Source organism: Equus przewalskii, chromosome 30 (assembly GCF_037783145.1).
Source record: "Equus przewalskii isolate Varuska chromosome 30, EquPr2, whole genome shotgun sequence".
In the NCBI taxonomy this organism is placed as follows: Eukaryota; Metazoa; Chordata; class Mammalia; order Perissodactyla; family Equidae; genus Equus; species Equus przewalskii.
In genome coordinates, this window is record NC_091860.1 from 15,002,641 (window position 1) to 15,026,656 (window position 24,016).

Below are 24,016 nucleotides of genomic sequence, written 5' to 3' on the forward strand. Positions count from 1 at the left end.
CACCTGAGCTAACATTTGTTGCCTATATATTTTTTTCTTCTTCTTCTCCTCAAAGTCCCCCAGTACTTTGTTGTATATTCTAGTTGTAGGTCCTTCTAGTTGTGCTATGTGGGACGCTGCCTCAGCATGGCTTGATGAGCAGTGCTAGGTCTGCAGCTAGGATCTGAACCAGTGAAACCCTGGCACTGAAGCAGAGTGTGTGAAATTAACCACTCAGTCATGAGGTTGGCTCCCCATTTTTGCCTTTTGTATAGTTCTAGAATGAAATAAGTTTCTAGTATCAAACTCTTCTAAGTTTTTATAGCTTACTTACTTGTTATAGTATATTATTTTTTATAGCTGTGCAGTCATATTTGAGGACCCCTGGTCTAGCTCATCCTGCTCACTTTGCAGATGAGTTCTGTGGAATAGACTTCTAGGGAAGTAGCCCATATCCCTTCTCTCCTCCTTCCTTACCAAAAGAACCCTGAAAAATGCCCAGATGAAAGACTATTAAACCTGTACACTGCACAAGCATAACTCTTGGCATCCAATAAAAATAAAGTTCATTTCGTTTTCCATGGTCTTTAAATCTGCTACACCTAAATGAAATTCCAGTAGAGCTCATGACTTTCCTGCTCACTTTAGGTAAATCAATAATGTGATGGTCACCTAAGTCAAAATCAGCTTCATTTTGGTGATTTGAATGCTCAATCTTATGTAATAATAAAAACCCCAAACTTTAAGTTGCATTTCTTCCACTCCCTTAGCAGGAGGAAGCTTTAGGAGGGCTGACCACAGTCTGAATATAGGTGAGTTGGCATTTTTCTTTTTCCCTCAGCTATTCCTCTCCCAAATGCTTTTAGTCCATCTGGAATTGTTGTCTAAGGAAGGCAAGGGGAAAGTGGATAAAGAACATGCTTACTCGAGTTGTGCTTCTAGTTCTCTGGGCCCTGGAAGTCTTTAAAGGAGAATCTGTGGATTTTTCAGAAGGCGTTTTTAGGGTCCTTTTGCTTTAGGGTCCACTCAATTTCAGGGAAAATCATTTTGGGCAAAACTCTTATAAAAACAACCAAGGTGACATTACTAATATGAATAGAACATTCTGTCTCCAGGACATGTATACTTTCGACCTACTTCTAAGGGGAGGCATGCAGTTGTTTTCCAGTGCCCCAGCTACTGTCTCACTCTGCCTTGCCACTGTAGGCCAATAGCCACAGCCAATCACCTTCAGATATGTCACATGCAGGGCAAACACTAGTCCGACCAGCTCTTACAACTGTAAGAAACATACCAGTGCTCTCTGAGACATCTCATTGAGGCCAATTTCACTGTTTTCCCTTGAGGAGAAGAGTGGGACTCAGCGTGGCCAAGAAATCTTCATAAATCCACTCCCTCAAAATTCCTCTCTCAACACCTTTTAATATCCTCAATGTTGCACAAGAGGTCTACAAACCACGATCTCTTATAACTTGATAATCTTATTGATCATTACACCTTAATCTAAATGTCCACTGAATATCTCGTCACAGTACATTTCTTAGGAAAACGAGATACATGTGGAAATTGTTGGGTGAGACTTCTGGTTAAGCTCCTTTTTTCCTTTGGCCCTAGCTTTTTTTGAGTTGTCTGGAGAAAGGAATATGATATAGTACCGGGCCAAGAATATAATTTCAGGAGAATGACAAATTTGGTCTTGGCATCCTTGAACAAGAAAAACAATGCCGGTAATCATTTATCTCTAGAATTTTTATTATAAGAAAATTAATTTTTCCTTAAGTTTTTAAGTCAGTGTGGCTAGATGGGCTTTTAATTGATACATATACTAAAATAGAGAGAGGTTAAGAGACTTACCAAGATCACTCTGAAGGCCTGGAACCCCTTCTACGTCCTGTGCTGTGACCTGGGCAAAAAACTGCTATGGATTATATCCTTATCTCTGTTCTTTTGTTGGTTTTCTGTTGGATTTAGCCAATGGGCGACAGAAGCTGGAGTTTGGAGGATGGGAGGAGAGAGAATTTGGATATGTTTTGTCTGTCTCCTCCAGTTTCTCTACCACGGCAGCAGCTGCATGCCTCCCCAACTACCGTTTCTGCCATGAGGCCCTTCCCCACTGTTCCAGCTCTCACTGGGAACTGGTTATCCACCATCTACCTCTTGTCCTTCCAATTTAGGCTTTCTACTCTCGCTCTTCTCTTAGAGTCTCAACGTTCCTTCTTGTTCGTTAACCTTGCTGATACCTTCCTTAAAGTAAGTAGTCACTTCTTGGGAGTTTTGTTACTTGAGCCCTCTTGGGTGAATTTTCTGCTTGGTCCCTGACTGATACTGCTACTTAATTGTTAAGTATAGTCAAACAGATCTTCTAATTCCAAGCCCAGACTTCCGTCCCTTGCACCTCACAGTATTTCATATACTTGATATTCAATGAATGACTAATTAAATTTTACATATTGTGATGTTTTACCATAAAAACAAAGAAACGTAGGCAAAATACTTGTCAATATGGAATATATTTGTTCACTAGGGTGACTTATCCTAGTGAACAATAGACTATAAAAAGAATATATTATACACCATTTATCAACCTCTATCTTTTTATGTATATAATTTGTATTCCCTCAACATCATTAAAACAATAATCACAAGAAAAGGACAATGCATTGTAATTTACATTGCTACAGAGAATATTCTTATAAATCATTTTTAATTCCAACGAAATGGAAAAGAATATATGTAAAGCCTTACTTCCTTTATGAAAGGCTTTATTTAAACTAAACACATTCTCATTCTGACACTCTAACAAGAAAACAATGTTTTTCAGTTTTTATCTACAAAATAAAAAATGTAATTATTGGGAACTATTTTTATTCCAAATTTAGAATTCTCCAGATATATTCAGAAAGCATGCCATGTTAGTCCTCAACATCGTTAGATGGTGGTGACACTAAAATGAAAAGATTTGCTGTGAAGTGATCTTACATGCCTTCATCTTGGATCTCCAAGTCATAAATTCAGAAGGGATGAATTTCTCTTTATTTAATACCAAAATGCATCTTCTCTCCTTTTGTCTTTCTTCTTGCTGCTGCTGTGGTATTTGCTCCAAGGCATTTGTGTGGTCAGTCGTTGCCCCACACATAGGGAATGAAAACACAAGTACTTCCATCAACACTGTCACCATAATTCCGAGAAAATTATGTTTCTGTATTGTGTTACATTTTCCAGTTTTCCGTGTGTGACTCTCACAATTCTTTATTTTTCACTACACAGTAAACAGAAGGATAATATGGACCTAGAGACTTATAGATTATATAAAATCTAGCCACTGATCATGAATAGTCATAATTTATTCTTAAACTTGGAGACAAACAATTTCCATTACCTCCTTCTTCCTCCTGGTAAAAATAAGGAAAATAAACTAAGTCTTTCTATGAAGGATACAAAGGGATGCCCTCCATCTCAGAGTTACAGATGGAGAGCAGATTAAGGCAATGGCAAACATCAACTGGGGCTTTCAGAGGATAAGAAAAGTCCCACGGGGGTTTCAAAATTAAAATGCATTGAACTACTTAGATCTGTCAACATTTCACTAGTAAGAGGGATAAGTTCAAAAAGTTCTACCTCATTTGCTAGATTTTGCTTCTGTAAGGCAAAGATCAGCCACCTAGCAACAGCACAAAAGATTCTACTCTGACATAGTTAAACTCATGCTGACTGAGCAGGAAGAAAAGCTATGTAGGATCAGGGCAGAGCTGGATGGCCTGCCGTTCCAGCGCCACTAGGGAGCCTGGTTTGGGAAATTGTGAAACTCAGTCTGAGGACTGACTTTTTGTCAGCATTCTTCGAAGCTCAGGTCTCCGAGCGCCTCCACTGGGCTGTGTCTCTCTCTCTCCCAGTCAGTAGAGTGCAGTGGACACATACACATACATCATGCACGGCAAAGGAAGAAAAGATGTAATTTCCAGTCAACTGCTACCCCATTAAAGTTCGGTTGTGCACATGCTAGGAAAACTGATAAAGTAAAAACCGTGTAGATTAAGGAGAAACATTTTCCTATGTAGCTATTTTAGGATCAGTGAAGTAGCGAACTTTTTCAAGCTCCTGCTCCTTCTAATATCGACAGCTATCTCTTGTTCTCTCTTTTAAAGCAAGTCCTTTGGCATTAGATACTGCCCCAGAAATAACCCACCACTTTTCTTCCAGGAGGAGAGAAATATCTACTTAATAGTCAGGTCATACCACAGACTTTGGAAAATATCTGGATCACAAATCCCTGTCAGCAATGACTAGGGAACGAAATCTGGGCCATGGCCTTCCTCGGAGAATGCCCTCCCTGGATGAGTCAACAGGTCATTTAAGAGGCACTTCCATCAAATGGGCAAAGCGATGCAGTTTTCAGAGGTGAAAGCTTACGGCTGGCATGGAAAGTCTCAGAGCAATTTTACAGCTAAGTGTACAAACCCATCACGAGGCTTTCTTTCTGGGAAAGGGGCAGAGAAGGGGAATGAGGTATTACTGTGCTTTTCATTTTCATGACTCTTTTGGCATACGTGCTGGGAGAAGAATCCAGCTTGGGGAGGGAGGCGGGGCAGGAGGCTTGGGGAGAGGGGTTGTTTGCTTCATCTTCAATCACATTCCTGGTCTGTCTGGCTTGTTTGGCTCTGCACGAGGCAGAAAGTGTGTAATGCTTCCTGACAACAGGGGAGGAAAAGCAAGGGACAGGCACGTTCATCTTGGAGACACTGTTAAAAGCAGTCAGTGGCTCTGCCTTGTACTGTAAGGGACGTTATTATTTTTTAAATATTGTAAATGTTTTAAGATATTTTTAAAAATATGCTTTTCTAAGTTACAAAAGCAGTTACTATTAAAACAAAAATGCAGAAACTAAAATATGGAATTTCCCCTCCCCCAAAGCCAATCTCCTAGAGAGAGCTCATAGAATTCTTAATACTTTATGTAGACTTGTTTTTCATTTTTACATACACACATTTATACACTTCCTCCCTCTGCATAAGATTTTAATATGCCACCTAACAATACTTTTCTGTCAGGATTTATAGCTTCCATTTTAAAAATTATACTATTCTGCACATTGTTTGTTTGCAAAATAGGATTACAAAATCAACACATTTATCCATTTATTTTTTGTGAACATGTCAGTAGGCTAGATCCCTAGGATTGACATTGCTGTGTTAAAGAGCGTGACTATTAAAAGCTTAAACGGATGTTGCCACTTTGTCTTTCCTAAAAGTTTCGCCTAAATGTTGTATATTTAGTTTTCTGAACATATAAGTTATATTCCCATAACTTGTGTATAAAAGGGCTAGTCTTTCTGCATTCTCACAAATAGTGGACATTACTAGTTTTTTTCTTTTTCACTTTGATAGGTAAACCAGGATTTCAGTGGTTCACTTTGCACTTTTAATTAATGAAGTTGATATGTTTCAGATATGTATTGACCACTTGGATACATTTTTCTGTGAATAATCTTTGTCTAGTTATCTATTGCATAATTTTTATTGCTTTGAGGAAACGTTATAAATATTATAGCTAATCCCCGTCTATAGTATGTACCGTCTATCTTTCCTGTGACCTGCTTTTTTAAAAAAAGTTTGTTTGTTGTATCTTTCACCATACGGCAATTTTAAGTCTGTTTCAGAACCATCCGTGTGTTCAAATCTGTTGACTTTTCATTTATGGCTGCTAGTAAGCTTATAAATGACTTCCATACTTTAAGATTTTAAAATATTCCCTTAGTTTATATTTTCTTTAAGAATTTTTTTAGTTTTTTCCTTGTTTCTACCTTTAATAAATCTGGAATTAGTTCCTTGTATATAATGCCAATAATAATTTACATTTTAAATAAATGGCTAATTTTTGTCCTAATACCAATTATTAAATAAACCAACCCATGTATTCTCAACTTGAAATGCCACCTATCTTATACTAATTTTTCATAGCTACATTAACCTATTTGTAGATTCTTTATTGTCTTCCAACACTCTATTTGTCTATTTCTGTTCCACTTCCACAATATTTATCAACATGACTTTATAGCAAGTTTTAATATTTTTTTTTAAAGATTTTATTTTTCCTTTTTCTCCCAAAGCCCCCTGGTACATAGTTGTGTATTTTCAGTTGTGGGTCCTTCTAGTTGTGGCACGTGGGATGCCACCTCAGCATGGCTTGATGAGTGGTGCCCTGTCCACGCCCAGGATTCGAACTGGCGAAACCCTGGGCCGTGGAAGCAGAGCACGCGAACTTAACCACTTGGCCATGGGGCAGCCCCAGCAAGTTTTAATTTTAAATACAGCAAATACCAATCCCTAATTTTATCTTTAAATTTTCTATTTATTTTTCCAGGTGAACATTTAAAGTCCATTTGTCTATTTCAAAAACAAACAAAAATCTAGAAGCCTAAAAGCTTTTTTGGGTAATTATCATTTGTTCAATATTGAATATTGCTAATTCTAGAAAGTAAGTTCATCCATTTTTTTTCTATCCATGTAATCAGATCTTTGAACATCCTTCTTTTGAGCTTTTTAGTTTCCTTTATGTGGGTCTTAAACATTTACTAAGTGTAGGCCTCTCTATTTTATAATAATTGATGCTATTTCAGAATGGAGCTCTTTTCCTATTATCTTGTTCAATTATTGTTCCTACTGGTGGAAAGGAAATTTATCTAGCCTTGCATACTTATCTTGTATCCATCTACCTTGCTGAGTCCTTTTTATCATTCTAATAGTGTCACAGTTAATTAGCTTGAATTTCCTAGGCTGTGAATATCTGCAATAATATTTGTCTTCCTCCTTTTTCAATATGTTTAACTCTTACCTCTTTTTTGCTTGTTCCTTTGGCTAAAACCTCTTGAGCAAATAGAATAACCCCAGTTCTAGCAGACGTTTCTTTTTCTTATTCCTGACTTTAAGGGAAAATGCTTTTAGTTTTTAAAACAGATACACACATTTAAAGTTTTGGAAGGGAGGGACTACATCTTTGACTTTTAAAATTTCTATGGGCCTGCCCGGTGATGCAGTGGTTAAGTGTGCACATTCCACTTTGGTGGCTTGGGGTTCGCTGGTTCGGATCCCGGATGCGGCGTGGCACCGCTTAGCAAGCCATGCTGCGGTAGGTGTCCCACATATAAAGTGGAGGAAGATGGGCATGGATGTTAGCTCAGGGCCGGGATTCCTCAGCAAAAAGAGGACTGGCAGCAGATGTTAGCTCAGGGCTAATCTTTCTCAATAAATAAATAAATAAAATAAAATAAAATAAACTTTCTATTATGTCATTCAACCTACTCAACTTTAATACCACTTCCTGAGCCATTATTGGTAATTTATATCTTCCTATAAAATGGTGTCTTCCAGGTGTTAGATTTGAAAAAAATACACCTGCATTGCCTCTCAAGTTTACTGCATAAAAGATATCTAAATGTCCTCCTCTTTAAATTGGCATTCGGAAACTTTAATGATTTTCAGTCACAAAACATTCAAGTGTTACTATGAACATGTTTGTTAGTCCTTTGCACTTGAACATTACCCTTGAAAAAATAACAACAGAGGCCATGATCTTAAATTTTGATGATTCGTTCTGTATTCCGCCTAGTGAAGAACTATTGTTGGTTGCTATGGAGATGATTTCAATGATGCTAAACAAGAAATTGGCAAACAGAGGACCAGTGCTTCCCACTTAAATACAACATTTTAAAAATGTTCCTAAGTAGATAAAACAATTACAAATTATGCATTTCAGCAATACAGAACCTCTTTTCAATTCATAGCTCCATCACGGCAGAGAATGTTGGTTTCTTAGCGAACATCCATATTCCTCCTCTTCCTTAAAAAGAGTTTAGGTAATTTTTTCCAAGTCATGGAGTTAGTAAGCGGTGGATGATGCTCATATCCAAACTCAGGTTTACCTGTTTTTAGAGTCTTATCCTTGTCCTCTTTTGTACATTGCATACGGATTCAACTCATAGGCGTGTGGGTTCAAGGAAAGTTCTAGAGAGGATTTTACATGACTTGGGGCATAAAAGATGAATCCAGAGCTTTGTAGGCAGTCAAGGTGGAAAAGTATAAAACGGGCAAAAAGGAACAACACGAACATTCATCAGAATAACAGTGTGTGAGCAGCAAACAGCCAAATGTAAATAAAGCTTAGTTCTAGATTTTCTTCAGGCTTTTGATTCAAATCTATATTTATAGAATCAAGCAATCTTAGAAGCATGAGCCACCTAGCCAAATCTCCCAAGAGCCAACATACCACGGTGATTGATAATCTAAAAGGATAGTCTCTGGTCAAAAGATTCAGTTTTGAATCCGGATTCCACCACTTTCTTGCTCTTTGTCTCTGGGAAAATCGCTTAATTTCGCTAAGTCTCATCTCCTTACCTGCAAATCAGTACACTATCATTTGTCCTATAGGGTTATGTGAAGGCCAAAGGCATGTCACACACTTAAGAGGTGACTGACGCTATTATTAACAACACTCTTCAGATTTTTAACATTTGAGTCAGATGGAAGAAAAGCTTCAGAACAGTTCTAGTGACTATAACTTTGTTTTTTCATTTTCCTTTAGCCTGCGCCTACCCCTGGCCAAGAGACCCTCCTTAACCGCTCCACATTCCAGTTGTCCTCCATTTGTGTGCGTGTACCATAGCTCATCTCAACCACTCTCCCACAGGTTGTTTCCAATATTTTGAAATTGCAAAAATGCTGCAGTGAGTAACCTTGTGGATATGTATTCTACATAGTGTTGGAGTAGTGTCAACAATATAAGTTATAGAAATGGAACTGTTATGTCAAAAGGTAAATGAATATGCAGTTTTGTTAGACACTGCTAAATCCACCTCCATAAAAATTATACCAATTTGCATTTCCACCAGCAAAGTGCTTGTTTCTTCATATCCTTATCAATAGAATATGTTGCTCTCTGCAGAGGTGGGAAATAGCATCTTAGTCTGGTTTTAATTTGCCTTTCTGTTATGAATGAAATTGAAGGTTTTTTTCAAATGTTTAAGCATCATTTTATATTTTTGAAAATTAGTCATTGTCCATTTTAAATATGATGTTTAGGCTTTCTCCATATTTTAAAATAGTTAAGAATTACGGATATTTGTTCTTTTATGAGATAAATGAGATAAATTTGTTATTTTATGAGATATGATATAAGCATTTTCTCTCAAATTGCCATTTCTCTTTTGATACTGCTTATGGTGTTTTTGTGCCATGCAAAACATTCCTTTTAAACCAAATTTTATGTAGTCAAATTTATCAGTATTGTCTTTGATTGCATTTGGATTTGAGTCATTGAAAAAAGCTTTTTCCTACATCCAGATTATAGAGAAATTCACCATGTATTTCTCTAGCATGTGTATGGTTTCACTTTGAATTCTGAACCACCTGAGTTAATTTTTGTGTGTGTATCATGTGAGGTATGGTTCTAGTTTTATCTGTTTTCCAAATAGCTAACTAGTTGCCCCAGTAGTTCTTTTTAAAAAGTCCATCCTTGGGTCTGGCCCCATGGTCTAGTGGTTAAGTTTGGTGGCTCTGCTTTGGCAGCCCAAGTTTGTGGGTTCAGATCCTAGGCGCAGACCTACACCACTCATCAGCCATGCTGTAGCAGCGACCCACATATATGGTAGAAGAAGATTGGCACAGATGTTAGCTCAGGCCTAACCTTCCTCAAGCCAAAAAAGAGAGGAAGATGGGCAGCAGACGTTAACTCAGCGCTAATCTTCCTCAGCTAAAAAAAAAGGCCATCCTTGTCCAGTGATTTGAGACGCCATATTTATCATTTACTAAATTTTCATATGCACTTGGATATATTTCTAGACTTTCCACTCTACTCCACTGGTCTGAAATGTCAATACTCGATGTGAGGGTGATCTGGCTGTGACATCTGTCACCCCATTGATCATCAAGGTTGAAATGTCAATACTGTCTATTCAAGTACCTATACCACATTGTTTTAATAATAAGGGCTTTATTCTATTTATGCTAGTAGGGCTATTCAGCTCCTTATAGCTTGTCTTTTTCAATGTTTAACTGGCTAGTTCCACATTTATTTCTCTATATGTACTTTAATATCAAATTGTTCACCCCCACAAAAAGCTTCTGGGTATTTTTATTGGGATTGTATTAAATTTATAGACTAACCTATGGAGAACTAAGATCTTTACGATGTTGAGCCATCTATCCAGAAAGGGAAATGTCTCTCTACTTATTCAAATCTTTTGGGATTGTTTTTATCATATGAGTTTGCTTTTATTTTATTAAATTTACTCCTAAATATTTTACCGTTTTGGTTTTATTGTGAATCGAGTTTCTCTTTCTCCTCTAATTTTGTTGGTGTATACAGACTATTGATTTCTGAATGCTAATTTTATATCCTCCACTCTTACTTACAGAATTTTTAATTTTTGAATTAATTTTTAAAATTAATTTTCTAGCGTTTTCCAGGTAAACTGTCATGATAATTAACTTCTTTTCTAATCACGTGCTTCTGTTTTTTTGGTCAAATTGCGTTGCCTGCTCTCTCCCATATGATATTAAATATCAGTGAAGATAGTGTTCACATGTGTCTTATTTCTAATCTTAATGGAAATGCCTTTTGTGATTTCTATTAAGATGCTGAATTTAGGAATGAGAAATTTATATTTTATCATATTAAGGAAGTATCAATTGGATATTCATATTTTCCTTAGTGCTTTATTTGTTTTTTACTCTGGAATGGATATTGAATTTTGTCAAAGACTGGTTTACAATTCTAAAGACAAGCACAATAGGTTTCTCCATTTCTTTGCTTTCAGAATCTAATGCTAGAGTAACCCCTTGTGCTTATCATTTGGTCTTTTCCCCTAGAGGCCATGAGGATATTTTTATTTATTTTAAAGTCTAATATTTTTACTTGGAGTTGCTGGTTTTGTGTCACACTTCCTTGGTAACTGTTGGCCATTTCATTATGTAAATTCAGGTCTTCTTTCATTTCTGACAGTTTTCTTGGATTATAGTTTTAAATATTAGTTCTGTTCCATTGTTTTGTTTTCCTCTTTAGGGAGTTAAATTACATACATGTTCTTTATCTTCGACTTCAACTGCTTTCTCTTTGACTCTTTTTACTTTATCTAATTTTCATTCCTTTGGTTATTTTCCCACCTTTGTTCAAAATTCCTTAATAAATTTAATTTGAATCTATCCTCCCTTGGAAGAATTATATCTTAGTCTTTCTTTTTTATTTCATTTCTTTCCTGGGTTCAATCAACTCTTATTTGAGTCTTACCATTTTCTTATTCATTTGTACTTAGACTTTCAATATCTCAATTAAGATTTTTTTCCATATCCCTAAACATTTTTTCTGACAATGTTTAATTTAGTTTGGGTTGAATTTTGAAAATGCTTGGAGTATTTTCTTTTTTGCTCCATTTTTTTTTTGGTGGGGGGAAGGAGAGTTTTTAAAAGTTGAATTTTATTTTAAACAATGGCTTTGTATAGATGCAAATTGCATTTACCTCTTCATTTCAGGGCTAGGGTTGGGGATTTGGAGTAGCTTACAAGATTCCTAGTTTAAGAGCAAATTCTTCTGTCATTTTAGCAAAGTAGAGTTTCTTTAATGGATATTTTTCTTTTTCAGTAGCCATTCTATCCTACAAACTGGAGAGTAATTTCTTTTTAGTATAATGAGCACACCATATGCTCATTCAATATACATCTTGATGCCTACATAGAAAGTACTCAAAAGTTTCTTTGTGATTGGTAGTTTGGATTATGGTGAGATCATTTTCTCATATCTCAATACATATAAGAACATATTTAAAAGTACTGATATTTTCCTTGAAATTTTAGGACTTTCCATTTATATTCATTCACTCATTCTTCATTCAGTATATTATTCAAATAGGTCTTACAGTGTCAGGTATGTCTTAGGTACTAGTTATGAAAAGGTATGGAAAACATGACCTTTATTTTCTAAGAGAATGATCTTCAAAATTTTTGCCTCCACATTCTCCAAAAGAGTTTTTGAAAAACTTTGCAGTCCCTTGAAGTTTAAGTCAAATTGAAAATGCTTCACTTTAACATTAAGCAATTGTGAAGGGTACGCTCTCCAGGCTACTGTAAACGAAACTCTTACACCACTTTTTTAAATGTAGACATTGAAATGTAAATACGATAGTGATAGGATACACATCATCTTCCAACAAAAAATATGTGAAGCACTTCATCTTTAATAGTTAGAAATGTTAACGGTTCCTTTTCCTCCTTAAACTAATATTTTGATTTCTTTTTCCAACAAATTTTTATCCTAATTTAATATCTTTTATACTTTAAAGCCTTTGATCATGTTTTCAAACTTTTCCGCAACAAAATACGAACATAGTTTATTTCTAAATTTTCAATGACCATAATTATCCATGAGTTATCCTTACAAATAAAACTAGTAAAAATTGGGAAAAACAAATTTTGATAGCCACAAAGAATAAAATTTTATTGGAAATGTATTTCTTAATAGGATAAATAGGGCAGGTTTTCAATAGGTAGCTAGTAAAACAACTACTTATGAAATAACATGATGAGAGAAGCAACGGAGGAGCTGGAAAGGAGGAATGAGCCATTCTCCTTGGTTGATCTAGGAAAGTTTTTGCAGAGAAAATGCCGTTTATAATGGATCTAAAGGATTAAAAGGCATCCTTTGGGCAAATAAGGTAGAAAAAGAAAACTGCAAGCAGGACAATGAGCGTACAGCTTGGAGAAAGAGAAAAACATGGCCGGTCCAGGCAACAGGTCCTTTTGGACATGTTAAATCTGTGATGCCTATTAGATATTCAAATGAAATCTGGACGAAATCTGGTATCTTGTTGGCAATTGAATTTAAGAATGTGGAGATTAGTGGAATGGGTTCGGGCCACTGTTAAGTTGTATTCAAACTCTCTAAGTTAACCCAGGCTTAGATGAAATCATGTAGTAAGAGAGGGTAGGCAGAAAGCAGAAGAATTTCAAGCACTGAGCACTGGTGCACTAAGTATGTAGTCATCAGGGGGAAGAGAAAGAACTAGTAAAGGAAAGTGAAAGGGATGGCCAGTGACACCCCAGACACCAGGTAAAGAGCAAGACTGATACCCTCTTAAACACTGTCATGTTGAGAAGGTGAGAGATGAGGAATTAACATTTTTATTGCCTTTTAAATTCCATACTAAAGTGTGCTTCTAATGTAAGGGCTTCCTAGAAATGGTATTTAAAATTTCCAAAAGGTATTTTTTTCTTTTGTCATCACTCTATTTTTGATTTCTCATTTTATTGGATTAGTTAGATAAATTGACTGAGCAAAAACTTCTAGGATTTTATTAGGATTTTCCTTTTAGTTAAATACCTGATTACTTTGTCAATGTGTTCTATGGATATAAGAAAATAACATATATTCTTTGTTTTATACAAAGGATGCGAATATATATACACTTTTTTATATAAATAACATTGTATATGCTACATATATAAAATAACATAATATCTAAAATAACATATACTTTGTTATTTTTAACAAAGTGATATGAATATATATGCACATATTTTTAGTTTTGTTTTGTTTTGAGTTTTTTTAAATTAAATACTCTTAGAATATCTAGGAATTTTTGCCTTGTGTATTTTGTCACTATATTGTTTGATACACAGAGATTATCCCTGTTGTAACTTTCTAGAGTACATTATTTTAATTTAACAACATAGCCTTTTAAAAATGTGCTTATACTATAATTTTGTGCTTTTTTGATATTAATGTCACCACTCTTTATTTTTATTTTTATTTGCCAAATCTATTTGTTCTTACCTTTTGTTTCAGGTCTTCTTCTAGACATATTTCTTGTTTATAATTAAGTATATATGAAATAAATTATATTAAATTATTTATATAAGCATACATGTATATAATTATATATGCATTTTAATTTGATGCTACTTCCTATTTCTCTCCTTTAGCCTTGCTCACTTGATTTTCTTTTCTTTCTTGTAACCTCTTTCCTGTCCTCCATATTAATTTGGAATTTATATTACATAGCTCAGTCTATTTTTCTAACAAACATATTGATATATCAAAATAATACAATAATCCAGCTTCCTTAGGTGAGGGACAACTTTCCTCTTTTGGCTCACGGTTTGCTTCTTCAGCCCTTAAACTTGCCAAGCTGTTGGTGTTTCTTAAGTAATGGAAAACCATGGTTCACTTAGCAGTTTCTACTCTTGTGGATAATTATAAACTCCCAGCAACCCAAATGACCTTCTTATAAAGTCTCTCTTCTCTGGGATCATAGGTGAAACCTGAAGGTCCTTTCTCAAGCCACCTTAGATCCCAAGAGGAAATCCAAAGGGTTTGATGATAGGCTTCCTCAGGGAACCATGAATTCTTGTATTCACAATGGCCTGGATGAGAAGCGGGCTTTGGTTTTCTGACCTTACTTCCTTGGGTGACAAAGACAGAGAATCTCCGCTCCTGGGAATGAGAGAGTAGGCTTTGACATAAAGCCAACAACTTCCCCCAGTGCCCTATAGTTACTCTACAACTCTTTTCTAAAGCCATCTTCATTTAACCTTGAATCCAAAAATGAATACCTATATGTAACAAATGAACTGGACACTAAATTTAATTGGAAATGAATTTGACACTAAGTGCAACTAGAAATCATTTACATTGTTATTTGGCATTTCAGTAAGACAAGTTATGCTTCAAATAAGGAATTGTGCAAGGATAAGTCAAAGGATGGCTAGTGCAAGATTGTTTGTGAAAGCAAATATTTAAGAACTAAATAACTATTGGTAGGATTAACAAAGTTAATTAAATGATGACACACCCATTCATTAAATATTGTATACGATACAGTACAAAAAAGAATGATATAATAATACTGATGGCTAGCATTCCTATAATGTCTTTTTTGTGTCAGGCATTGTATATTGTCTTACATATATTTAGCCCTTTAAATCTCACAACTACCCCATGAGGTAGGTACTGTTATTTTCTCCATTTTACCAAAGAAGAAGCTGAAACACAGGCAGATTGAGGGACTCACCCAACACTACATATCCAATAAGTGGTGGACCTAGAGTCACATGTACTGACGTGGGAGGACAGCATGATATTTCATGAAGAGGAAAAAAAAAAAAACAAGGTACAAAGTATATGTGTAAAGTATAACTCACATTTCTGTAAGGAACAAATATGGGCTTGTGTGTACATGTATTTGTGAAAGAAAAACCATCTCTAAATGGATATAAACCAAGCTACCAAAGAGGAGGATTTGGCTGTTGGGATTTCTAACATTTTGCCTGATACAGTACTGTATGTTTTTAAAAAAATTATTACAATACACATATATTACTTTTGCAGTTCACAACTGTAAAGAAATAAAAATTTGAATGGAGAGACTAATATGAAAAATATTTCAAATGTCATTTTTTCACACCAATATTGAAGATAGCACTAATTTCAAACATTTATGTATAGTGATGGTAAGTACAGTTATTTAGCTATTTGAAAAGTATTATTTACTATCAAAAATAATATATTAAAATATGTGATTGACTTTCCAGTTAATGAATTCCTCTCTACATTTTGCTATGTTGATTTCCTGTCTTGAGTGCATTCCCTCTCGATCCTCTGGTTGCATCTTCTCCCTCAGATTAGAGTTTCCTCATTTGACAGAAACAAATTTTGGATGTCACCATCTGGATTTCAATTTTTAATCAGATTTTAGAAATTAATATTATGTATCTCATCTTTCCATTGAGTTATAGTTTGTGATAAATTAATTTGCATGGAAACTGATACAAGGAAAAATATGATTTTGTTGAGATGCTGTGAAATAAATTATGTAATGAATTTGAGAGACAAAACACTTTGAGAATTAATAATTCAGTTTCAAGGTTAAAACGGTGTCTCAATATATCTCATCATAAACATTTTTGTTGTTTTAATTGGTAGAGGTTTCTGCTTTTTGTAGGGATAAATAATTTTTCTTAAAATATGGGCGTTGACTCAGAAGGATACAAGGATTTAAACAACTATTAATCAGTGTTTTCCAGAGACGTCTATGTTTTTTTGTTAAGACTTGGCTATCAACATGCAATCAGTTGTCTAATAAGCAAAGTAATATATCCATTGGTCTGCTAGATTAAAAAGTCACAGACACAAATATAATGAAATATGCATCATTTCCTTTGGAATTTATGAAACTGTTTTGCACAATTCCCTAAAGGGTAAGAGAAAAAAATCAAGCAATCTTTGATATGCAATATAAATAATTCCCAAAAGAAATCACAAGGACTGTTTTTGTTTATTTCTGCTCTAAGTATGCAAATGTATTCCTTATCTGTACTTTAACTTTAGCTACTCATAAACATCGACTGCATGAACCAGAAAAAGGTCTTATTTATGAATTAATTTTATTCTTTGTTGTTAGAAAAAAGAAATACGGAATTTGAAATAAAAAGGGAGAAAGGATATACAGATACTAAGTTCATCTGAAATAGGATGACACCCATATAAAAAATCTTTTCATAACCTGATATAAATATTAAAAACAAGGAATAATGAGTATTATTAACACTATATATCCCATATAATATAAAATGTTGAAAGACATAAAATCATGTTAAATAATTGATATTTTTCTAAAATACACTCACATCTTCCTTTCTCTTATTCAGATGGATAAATGTATATAGTGTCATTATCCACTATTTTTACCTTAATAATCACATGTTCGTTCATGGTGCATTGTATCAGCCTCAAGAAAAATAAGTAAGCCAACTGCCATAAATATTAAAAAGATAGACAATGCTCCTTACCGACACATAGGACCATTTTTCTTCACTACACAAGCCCCACCATTTCTGCAGTAATTTATTGGGCACTCTAAAAAGAAGTAACACAAAAACCACAGTTAATTACAAATATTATTAGAAAGAAGGAGGACATATTACTGTTAGTCACTGCATTAAGTCTAATCACTGAGAGTAAATTGCTTCCTAGTTGCTAAAAGCACAAGAATTCTCCCAGGCTACTTTCCTGTGCCCCACACATTTGTTCAGTGTCTCCTGCTGCCCTGGATGTGTTCATTCTCTTCACAGGCCAGAGTGGTTGACCACAAGAGAAGACTTTTTTCTCCCCTGGATTAGGTACAATATATTTATTTAGAATGTGTCTACACGACATATTTGTGATCATACTGAAATTTTTTCTTTAGTGAAACATTCCTTCAGTTCCACACAGTAGTCACTACATCATGGCAGACCAATGCTGTGCATGAGTGGCCTTGTCTTTTTGATAAAATGCCGCTCATGTGCATGTGCATGTCCTACCTCTGCATTGGTGACAGATGTCAGCATAGCTCATATCTGACCTGGTGCTGCTTTTCTGCTGCTTGCATCATTCCCTACCTCTGGGTTAGCATGACATTTATTTTCATAGGTAGTTTGTTTAGAGGTTAAAAAGAAGTGTAATATTTTCATGTAGTTATGACTGTGGAAGTGGTTATTGCTTTCAGCTCTTCATGGTGCTTTTCTTGTGTCCCCATTAAACAATCCTGATCCATTAAGGCCTGTCACCTAATCCCCAACTTGGTCTTCTTGGTTTTTATAACACCTCCTGTCTTATGGGCTACCAATCTTCCCTGGTTGGCTGTCATAACTCCAATACTTGATAGAAATCTCCACTGCCTTTAATTAGTAATTCAACACATCTATTCTGAGTACTTATGCAATGTCTAGCACTGGGCAAGGCACTGGATATGTAATGGGAAATAATACAGGAAGTTTACATAGTTGTTAAGGCCATGGGCACCAGAGCTAGACCACTCTGGAATCTCAGCTCAACTTATTGGCTGTGTAATATAGGGTAAGGTGGTTAATCTCTTTGTGCCTCAGCTTCTTCTCTGTCAAGTAGGGTTGAAAACAGTACCTATCTCCTAGGATTGTTGAGAATGTTAGAACAGCCAGCTCATAGTATGTGTTTAAGAAATGTTGGCTGTGTACAGTGGTGGATGGTAATTTGTCTTTGGGTCATGAACATGATGCAGTCCATACAGAAATTGAAATATATTGATGTAAACCTGGAATTTACATAATGTTATAAATCAATCTTACCTCAATTAAAAAAAAAGAAATGTTGATTTAAAAAAGATACAGGCGCAGTCTCTGCTCTCATTGACCTTCCAGCCTCATGAAGCATGCAAAAAAGTGACCAGGGCATTAAAATATGGTATTAAAAGTCATCTAATTTGGGATGGGTGTAATAAGGGCGATGGAAGCACCAAGGAGACCAGCCAAGTGAAATTTAGGGAATAAGCAAAAACTTTCCAGAAGAAATTCAGTAGCCACTTATTTGGGCAGTATTGTGCGTGTCTGTGTGTGTTTGTGTGTGTGTGTAAAGGTCAGCGTAAAGACCCAGAGGCCCAAGAAGAGAGTAGGGGGTATTTGAGGAACTGAAAGAAATTCAGCCTGGGTGGATCGTTGATAATATGAAGAAAATGTGAGAGGAGGTCATAGACATGCAGGGGCCGAATCCTATAGGCTCAAGTGAGGTTTAAAGTTTAACCTAGGAGAGCAGGATTTTAAGAAGGGAAGTGATATGCTTTGTGCTTGAGAAAGATAATCCTGCATCCAGTGTAGAAAGTCAACAGAAGGGCCAATACTAAAATTTGGGAGCACAGTTAAGAGTCTTTTGTAATAATTGAGGAAGAAACTATGGTTGCCTGAATGAAAGGGGCGGAGTGGAAAGTTGAGAGTTGTAGGAATTTATGAGATATTTAAATGTTGGCATTGAAACATCTTCATGATTATTTGGAAGAGTCAAGGACGAAGTTCAAATTTCTGTCTGGGCCACTAACCAGTTGGTGGTTTCATTTACTGAGCTGTGGTATTTATGGGAAAGGAAGATTTTAAAGGGAAAGATGGTACTGTGTTTTAGATGCTAAGGAACATCCAAGTAGAAGGGTTTGGTGGTCAGGATTAGCAGGTCTGAAGCCCAGATGAAATACAACCTAGATATATGGATTTCAGGAATCAGGTACCTTCCTCTGCCTTATACATATCATCACTTTCTAGGCTTGCACCTCAAATCATTTTGAGATCATTGTGTTAGGTGCTACGAGTCACAGAGGTACAGTCCCTATCTTTGAGGAGCAGACTGATCTTAGCAGAGAGAAATGATTCACTTGGGCGCAGAAAAGATGTTGATGATGTAGGAGAGTAGAAAAGTAAAGAAGAGAAGCAGAAATTTTATGTAGGCAACATTCACTGAAGGAAAACTTTGAAGGAAAAGGCAGCTAGAGAGAGATTGTCAAGTCAGTCATTGAACATTCAGAGGGGGATGGAAGAGGCACCGTGAAGGAGGAGGGTTGCCATGTGGGAACAAACCTGAAATATACTACATGTCTGGTATCCTTTTCCTTTTTAAAAGTTTTCGGTGATCTGCTGTCCTAGAAGTATATTTCCCATCTTGCCTTCCCTTACTCCTCCCTATTTAACTAATCACAACGGGGGAGTAGGGTCCCAAAGATGAGAGTAGAGAGCGACACTCCTCAGGCACTGGGGGCATGCTCAGCTGAACAGAACAGATGTAAAATTTCCTTTATAAATAAGAAATTAGTTTGTTTGACTAGAAATAGCCCACCAATATGATAAAGCATAAATAGACACAAATCTTGTTAGATAAACAGTTTTAAGGTTATTTTTTGGTCTTATGCACAATTTTAGACTTCCTCAAATAAAAGTTTTCTTTTGGGAAAAAACCCAGCAGAGAGTCTGATACTACAGAGCATCAAAATCCACACAGCTGCACACTTTTTTCTGGGGTCATTAATATTTACTTTGATTGTCGAGAGTAAAACATAGGCTTGTTTCACATCAGAATGATTTCGTGGGAATCTAAATATATATTTTCTTGCAATGGATAGTGGAGCACAGTGGAAAGTACACAGGCATTGGCAGGAACAAAGAGGGAATGCTGGTGTTTTGGAAGACAGATTTGTGGACTATTTCTAAGAGAAGTTTTTCTAAGTTTCTGTCTTAGACCCAGGTTCTTTACCTAGAAAATAGAAAGACACAGTACAAAGTGTTTTCATCTTTAATTTACTCGGGACAATTTAGAGCTGAGAGCAGATGAAATGGGAAAGAGGATGGATACCACTAGTTAGTAATGAAGAGACTACATATTTCCAGTAGATAAGATAAGTAGAAAGTTCCCTAGATGGGAACTAGGAGTCCAAGGGAGTGAGGTTAGAATTAGCACAGATTCCCAGGCTCTTTAACCACATTAACGTCTCTCTGCCTTGTACCCTCTTGTGCTTGTTATTGTGACCTCATGTCTGGAGGCCAACACAACTCACAACTGACTATGAAGAAATATCATTCTGGAAAGAACCCACAATCAATTCCACTCCAGTGTTTCATTTTGGACAAGCAGAACATACATATAAGATGGACAAGTGATCAATATAAAAACAGAAATAACTTTTAGGTTTAATTCTAAATAATTTGCAACTAGGCAACTATCTTCTTTTTCCCTCTCTCTCTCTCTCTGTATATAGAGACTTGAGAAGTGACAGCTATTACACAGTGGATTGTTGGGAAGAATGATAATCACATGAGTCCTGGTTTTCCCTCCATGATACCTGGCTTAATTAATGAGTTGTGTGTCTTTGGGCTAGGTAGGTTAAGGACAGAGTTCTTCAGGTTTAAAGTAAGGATTGTATTACCTTCCTTATAGGGCTGCTGGGAGAATAAAATTAAATTTATAACATTTCTACATTAGTAAATGGCAGGCATGAAGTATTAAATAATTGTCCTCATCCATCTCTGTATATGTGGGGGTTCTTTGAATTTCCCCTGAAACTAATTTCCATTACCATTGCTCTCTCCAATTTCTCCTCTTTCTTTTCTTTTTCTCCTCTAGCATCGTGATCACCATCACCACTACATTTACTGAAGACCTGTTCTACGTCAGAGACTGTCCTAAGAGTTCTAGCAGTGTCACCTCATTCAATCCTCATAACCTTATGTGCTATATCCCATACTTATCTTCATTTGACAGAGGAGGAAACTCGTTAATATAATTTGCTCTAGTTAATAGCAAGGAAGCAGCAGAGATTAACTAAATCCTGGTACTCTATCTCCAAAGCCTGTTAGTCTAAAAATGTCATATGATCTGCTATTCAGTTCAGATTTCTAAAGTCTCCGGGAGTTCTTGATATTATGGGATCATGAACCCCTTTGAATCATGTGGTATTTATGCACTGTCATGGATTATATATGCATATACACAATAAACCACACGTAATTTCAGGAGCCGATGGCGTCTAAGAATCCACCAAAAAGCTTGAGCGGCAAACCACGTTCCCACTGGGCAATGATTCTTCTTTTTATCTTGAAATCCCAGCACAAGGACTGCAGGAGAGATTAACACAGCTTGGAAACTTGAAATAGCTCTACAGTAATTGCATGGAAAGTTTTTGTGGTTTGTTTTGTTTGGTTTTTAAAACCTTCTGAAACTTTATGAAGCTATATATTATTGTTATTATACCTGTATTAAATTATATTCATAATATCCCATCCTAAGATATTATATTTTTAGTGCCTTTTTCTAGTTCTCCTTCAAATGGATGATTATCAGAATCATAGTATCACCTTAATATAACCGTTATTAACCTCTATTACTGCAAGATGATGGGCAAAAAAGTTCAGTTTACATTAAGCCAGACAAATTCTGTTCAATAATTTTCTGTTGCACAAGTGACCAAAATTTGAAAATAACATGGCTTTCTAACATAACTTGGGAATGGCCAGGACTCGCTGAAATATGCTTAATCCACAACACTTCTGCTGTGCCTCAGCTTGATGTTCTTGTTGATGACTTGAACCTCGAAGTGAGAGAAGACCAGATGCTCACCATCTGTTGTGTGACCACTGGGAGAATTACTGGATGCTGTAAGGATTGGGCTCATAAAAGTCTGTGAAATGCTGACCTTAAAGGAATATGGTGTTCGGAAAGAAAAAAGAAGGTACAACGTGCATTGACAGATCTTAACATGGATTAGGCTTAAAGGCATTCTTGAAAACAGAAGCACTGACTTTATCATATTTGATTGGCATACTAAAAAGCATATAAAATATAAATGGAGAACACATAGCATAATGTGGATTTTATTTCTGAAAACTGTTTCGCTAGTTCTTTATTTTACTTTAACCCGAGAGCTGTGGCAGTATGACCTATACTTTGTAAATGAACTGTAAATGAATTGGTGAGTGACTAAAATAAATAGGGCAACAAAAATGTGCTCTGTATTATTACCTACAGGTTGTCTATCACTCGGTATGAATGGCAGGTCTTCTGTTTTCCTGGCCATATCTTTAAAGGTAGAACATGTCAAAGCAGGCAATAAAACATAACATGTTATAACATATTTATTCTCACATAGAACTATTCTGAAGAAAACCTCACCTTTGTGTAAATAAATTTGGGTACTGGACATAAGTGCTGTGTCTTAATAGTTTTAAAGAACAGAACTATCTCATTATTATCTTTCTTACTCTCCAGAAATAGAGTAAGAGTATTTCCTTTTGTGTATCTAATCTGATGTATAGGCATTCCTAGTTGACAAATAACGTGAAACAGCATTAATCTTTGCGTATTTTATGGGGCTAGATTTGCTCACTTCTTGATTTCCTTGTGTACTCATAAAAGTCAGTGCCGTGTGAGTATTCATTTTCAGCAGCATAAAAGATAAGATATTTTACATAACTACGATTTCATTATAATTATCATGATTTTGTCACTTATAATGTTCTCTCTTAAAAGATGCGGAGGATGTATTCTTACCTAGTTTTGATATGAAACATATCCAATGTATTTGGAAAATCTAAGATTAAATCTATCTTTCATCACCAATTTATGTTATCTTTTAGTTGTGACAAATTTATATTGCCCTCAACTATCTATTATTTTATAAATCTCCTGCATGAAACAAAAATTCAGTTACCTAGGAGAGATGTTAAAAATGGACTGTAACAAATTAGAGAATTTTCGAGTAGTTCTGGTAAAAGTATAATCATAAATATACATTATCAGCACTTATAGATGTTCCAGGGCAAGAAGAAAGAAAAATGTTCAAAAGTCAATCAAATTTCAACAAATCGACTTTTAAACATGACTAGATCATGCCAATAGGGAGCTTTTATAAAGAAGTGGGAAAAAATGACAATTTTTAAAAAATTAAAAACATAGATTGTGTAGGGTTTCCTTATAGAAACCAAGAGCCTAATAATCTTAAATTATATTGCATTAAATTAAAATTAAGTGCTTGATTTCTCTTTATTTCACAAACATTGTCCATACAGAATAAGCAGGAGTTTCATTACATTATATATTTGTAAGCTTTTTATAAATTTAGCAGTTAATGTTAACATTTTTCCTGCCCCCAAACCAATAATAGAAATTCAATTATTCCCTGTTTGCCGTTATTTAGAATTTCAAGTTTTAATATTTGTATTGCCTGCAGGTTAAGTCACTGGCTTATATTACAAAGAATATTTGAATGGAAATGGAGTACCTGAGCAGCTGGACTCATCAAGTTGGAAATCCATGCAGTCAGCAAAACCATCACAACGCCAGTGAGCTGGGATACAGCTATTGGAAGAGGGGCACATCAAAGCTCCATTAGAACAGCTCTCATTGGCTGGAAAAAAGAATAATGGTCATAATTACAAGCATGTCTTTTTTTTAGTGAGTGTCTTCTAATAAAATAATGACAGTCTATTGTATTTCCCCTCATTTTTCTAGTCTTATATTTAAACTATATATTACAGTTGTTTTTGAAGAAAGTTTCAATTTATTAAGTTGAAACTTCCCTCAAAAAGAAGTTTGCAGATAGAATCATTTCCCAGGTGTGCATTATGTAGTATCACACATGTAATGAAATCCATTCTATGTGAGGAATTGATTTTAGATTAGAGATCAAGTTTTACTTCAAGGCAGATGTCTGTGCTTCTGTTGCTCC

The 24,016-nt window shown here is 35.4% G+C and overlaps 1 protein-coding gene and 1 long non-coding RNA gene across 3 annotated transcripts in view; one reads left to right on the forward strand and one right to left on the reverse strand.

Moving 5' to 3' along the window:
* MALRD1 (MAM and LDL receptor class A domain containing 1) overlaps nucleotides 1-24,016 on the reverse strand; it is a 648,353-nt gene that overhangs the window by 77,461 nt on the left and 546,876 nt on the right. Inside the window, exons 36-37 of the mRNA XM_070600827.1 lie at nucleotides 23,570-23,695; nucleotides 16,812-16,878 (exon numbers count right to left, since the gene is read on the reverse strand). Coding sequence (XP_070456928.1) covers nucleotides 16,812-16,878; nucleotides 23,570-23,695 — 193 coding nt within the window. The remainder of the gene's footprint in view (nucleotides 1-16,811; nucleotides 16,879-23,569; nucleotides 23,696-24,016) is intronic.
* On the forward strand, nucleotides 4,255-23,773 carry LOC139080418 (uncharacterized). 2 transcript variants are annotated; one of them, XR_011534924.1, is made up of 4 exons: nucleotides 4,345-4,485; nucleotides 8,557-8,661; nucleotides 20,917-22,021; nucleotides 23,519-23,773. It is a non-coding gene; the product is annotated as an uncharacterized lncRNA (long non-coding RNA). The 2 variants fall into 2 exon arrangements; XR_011534925.1 differs by lacking the exon at nucleotides 8,557-8,661 and having other exon boundaries at nucleotides 4,255-4,485.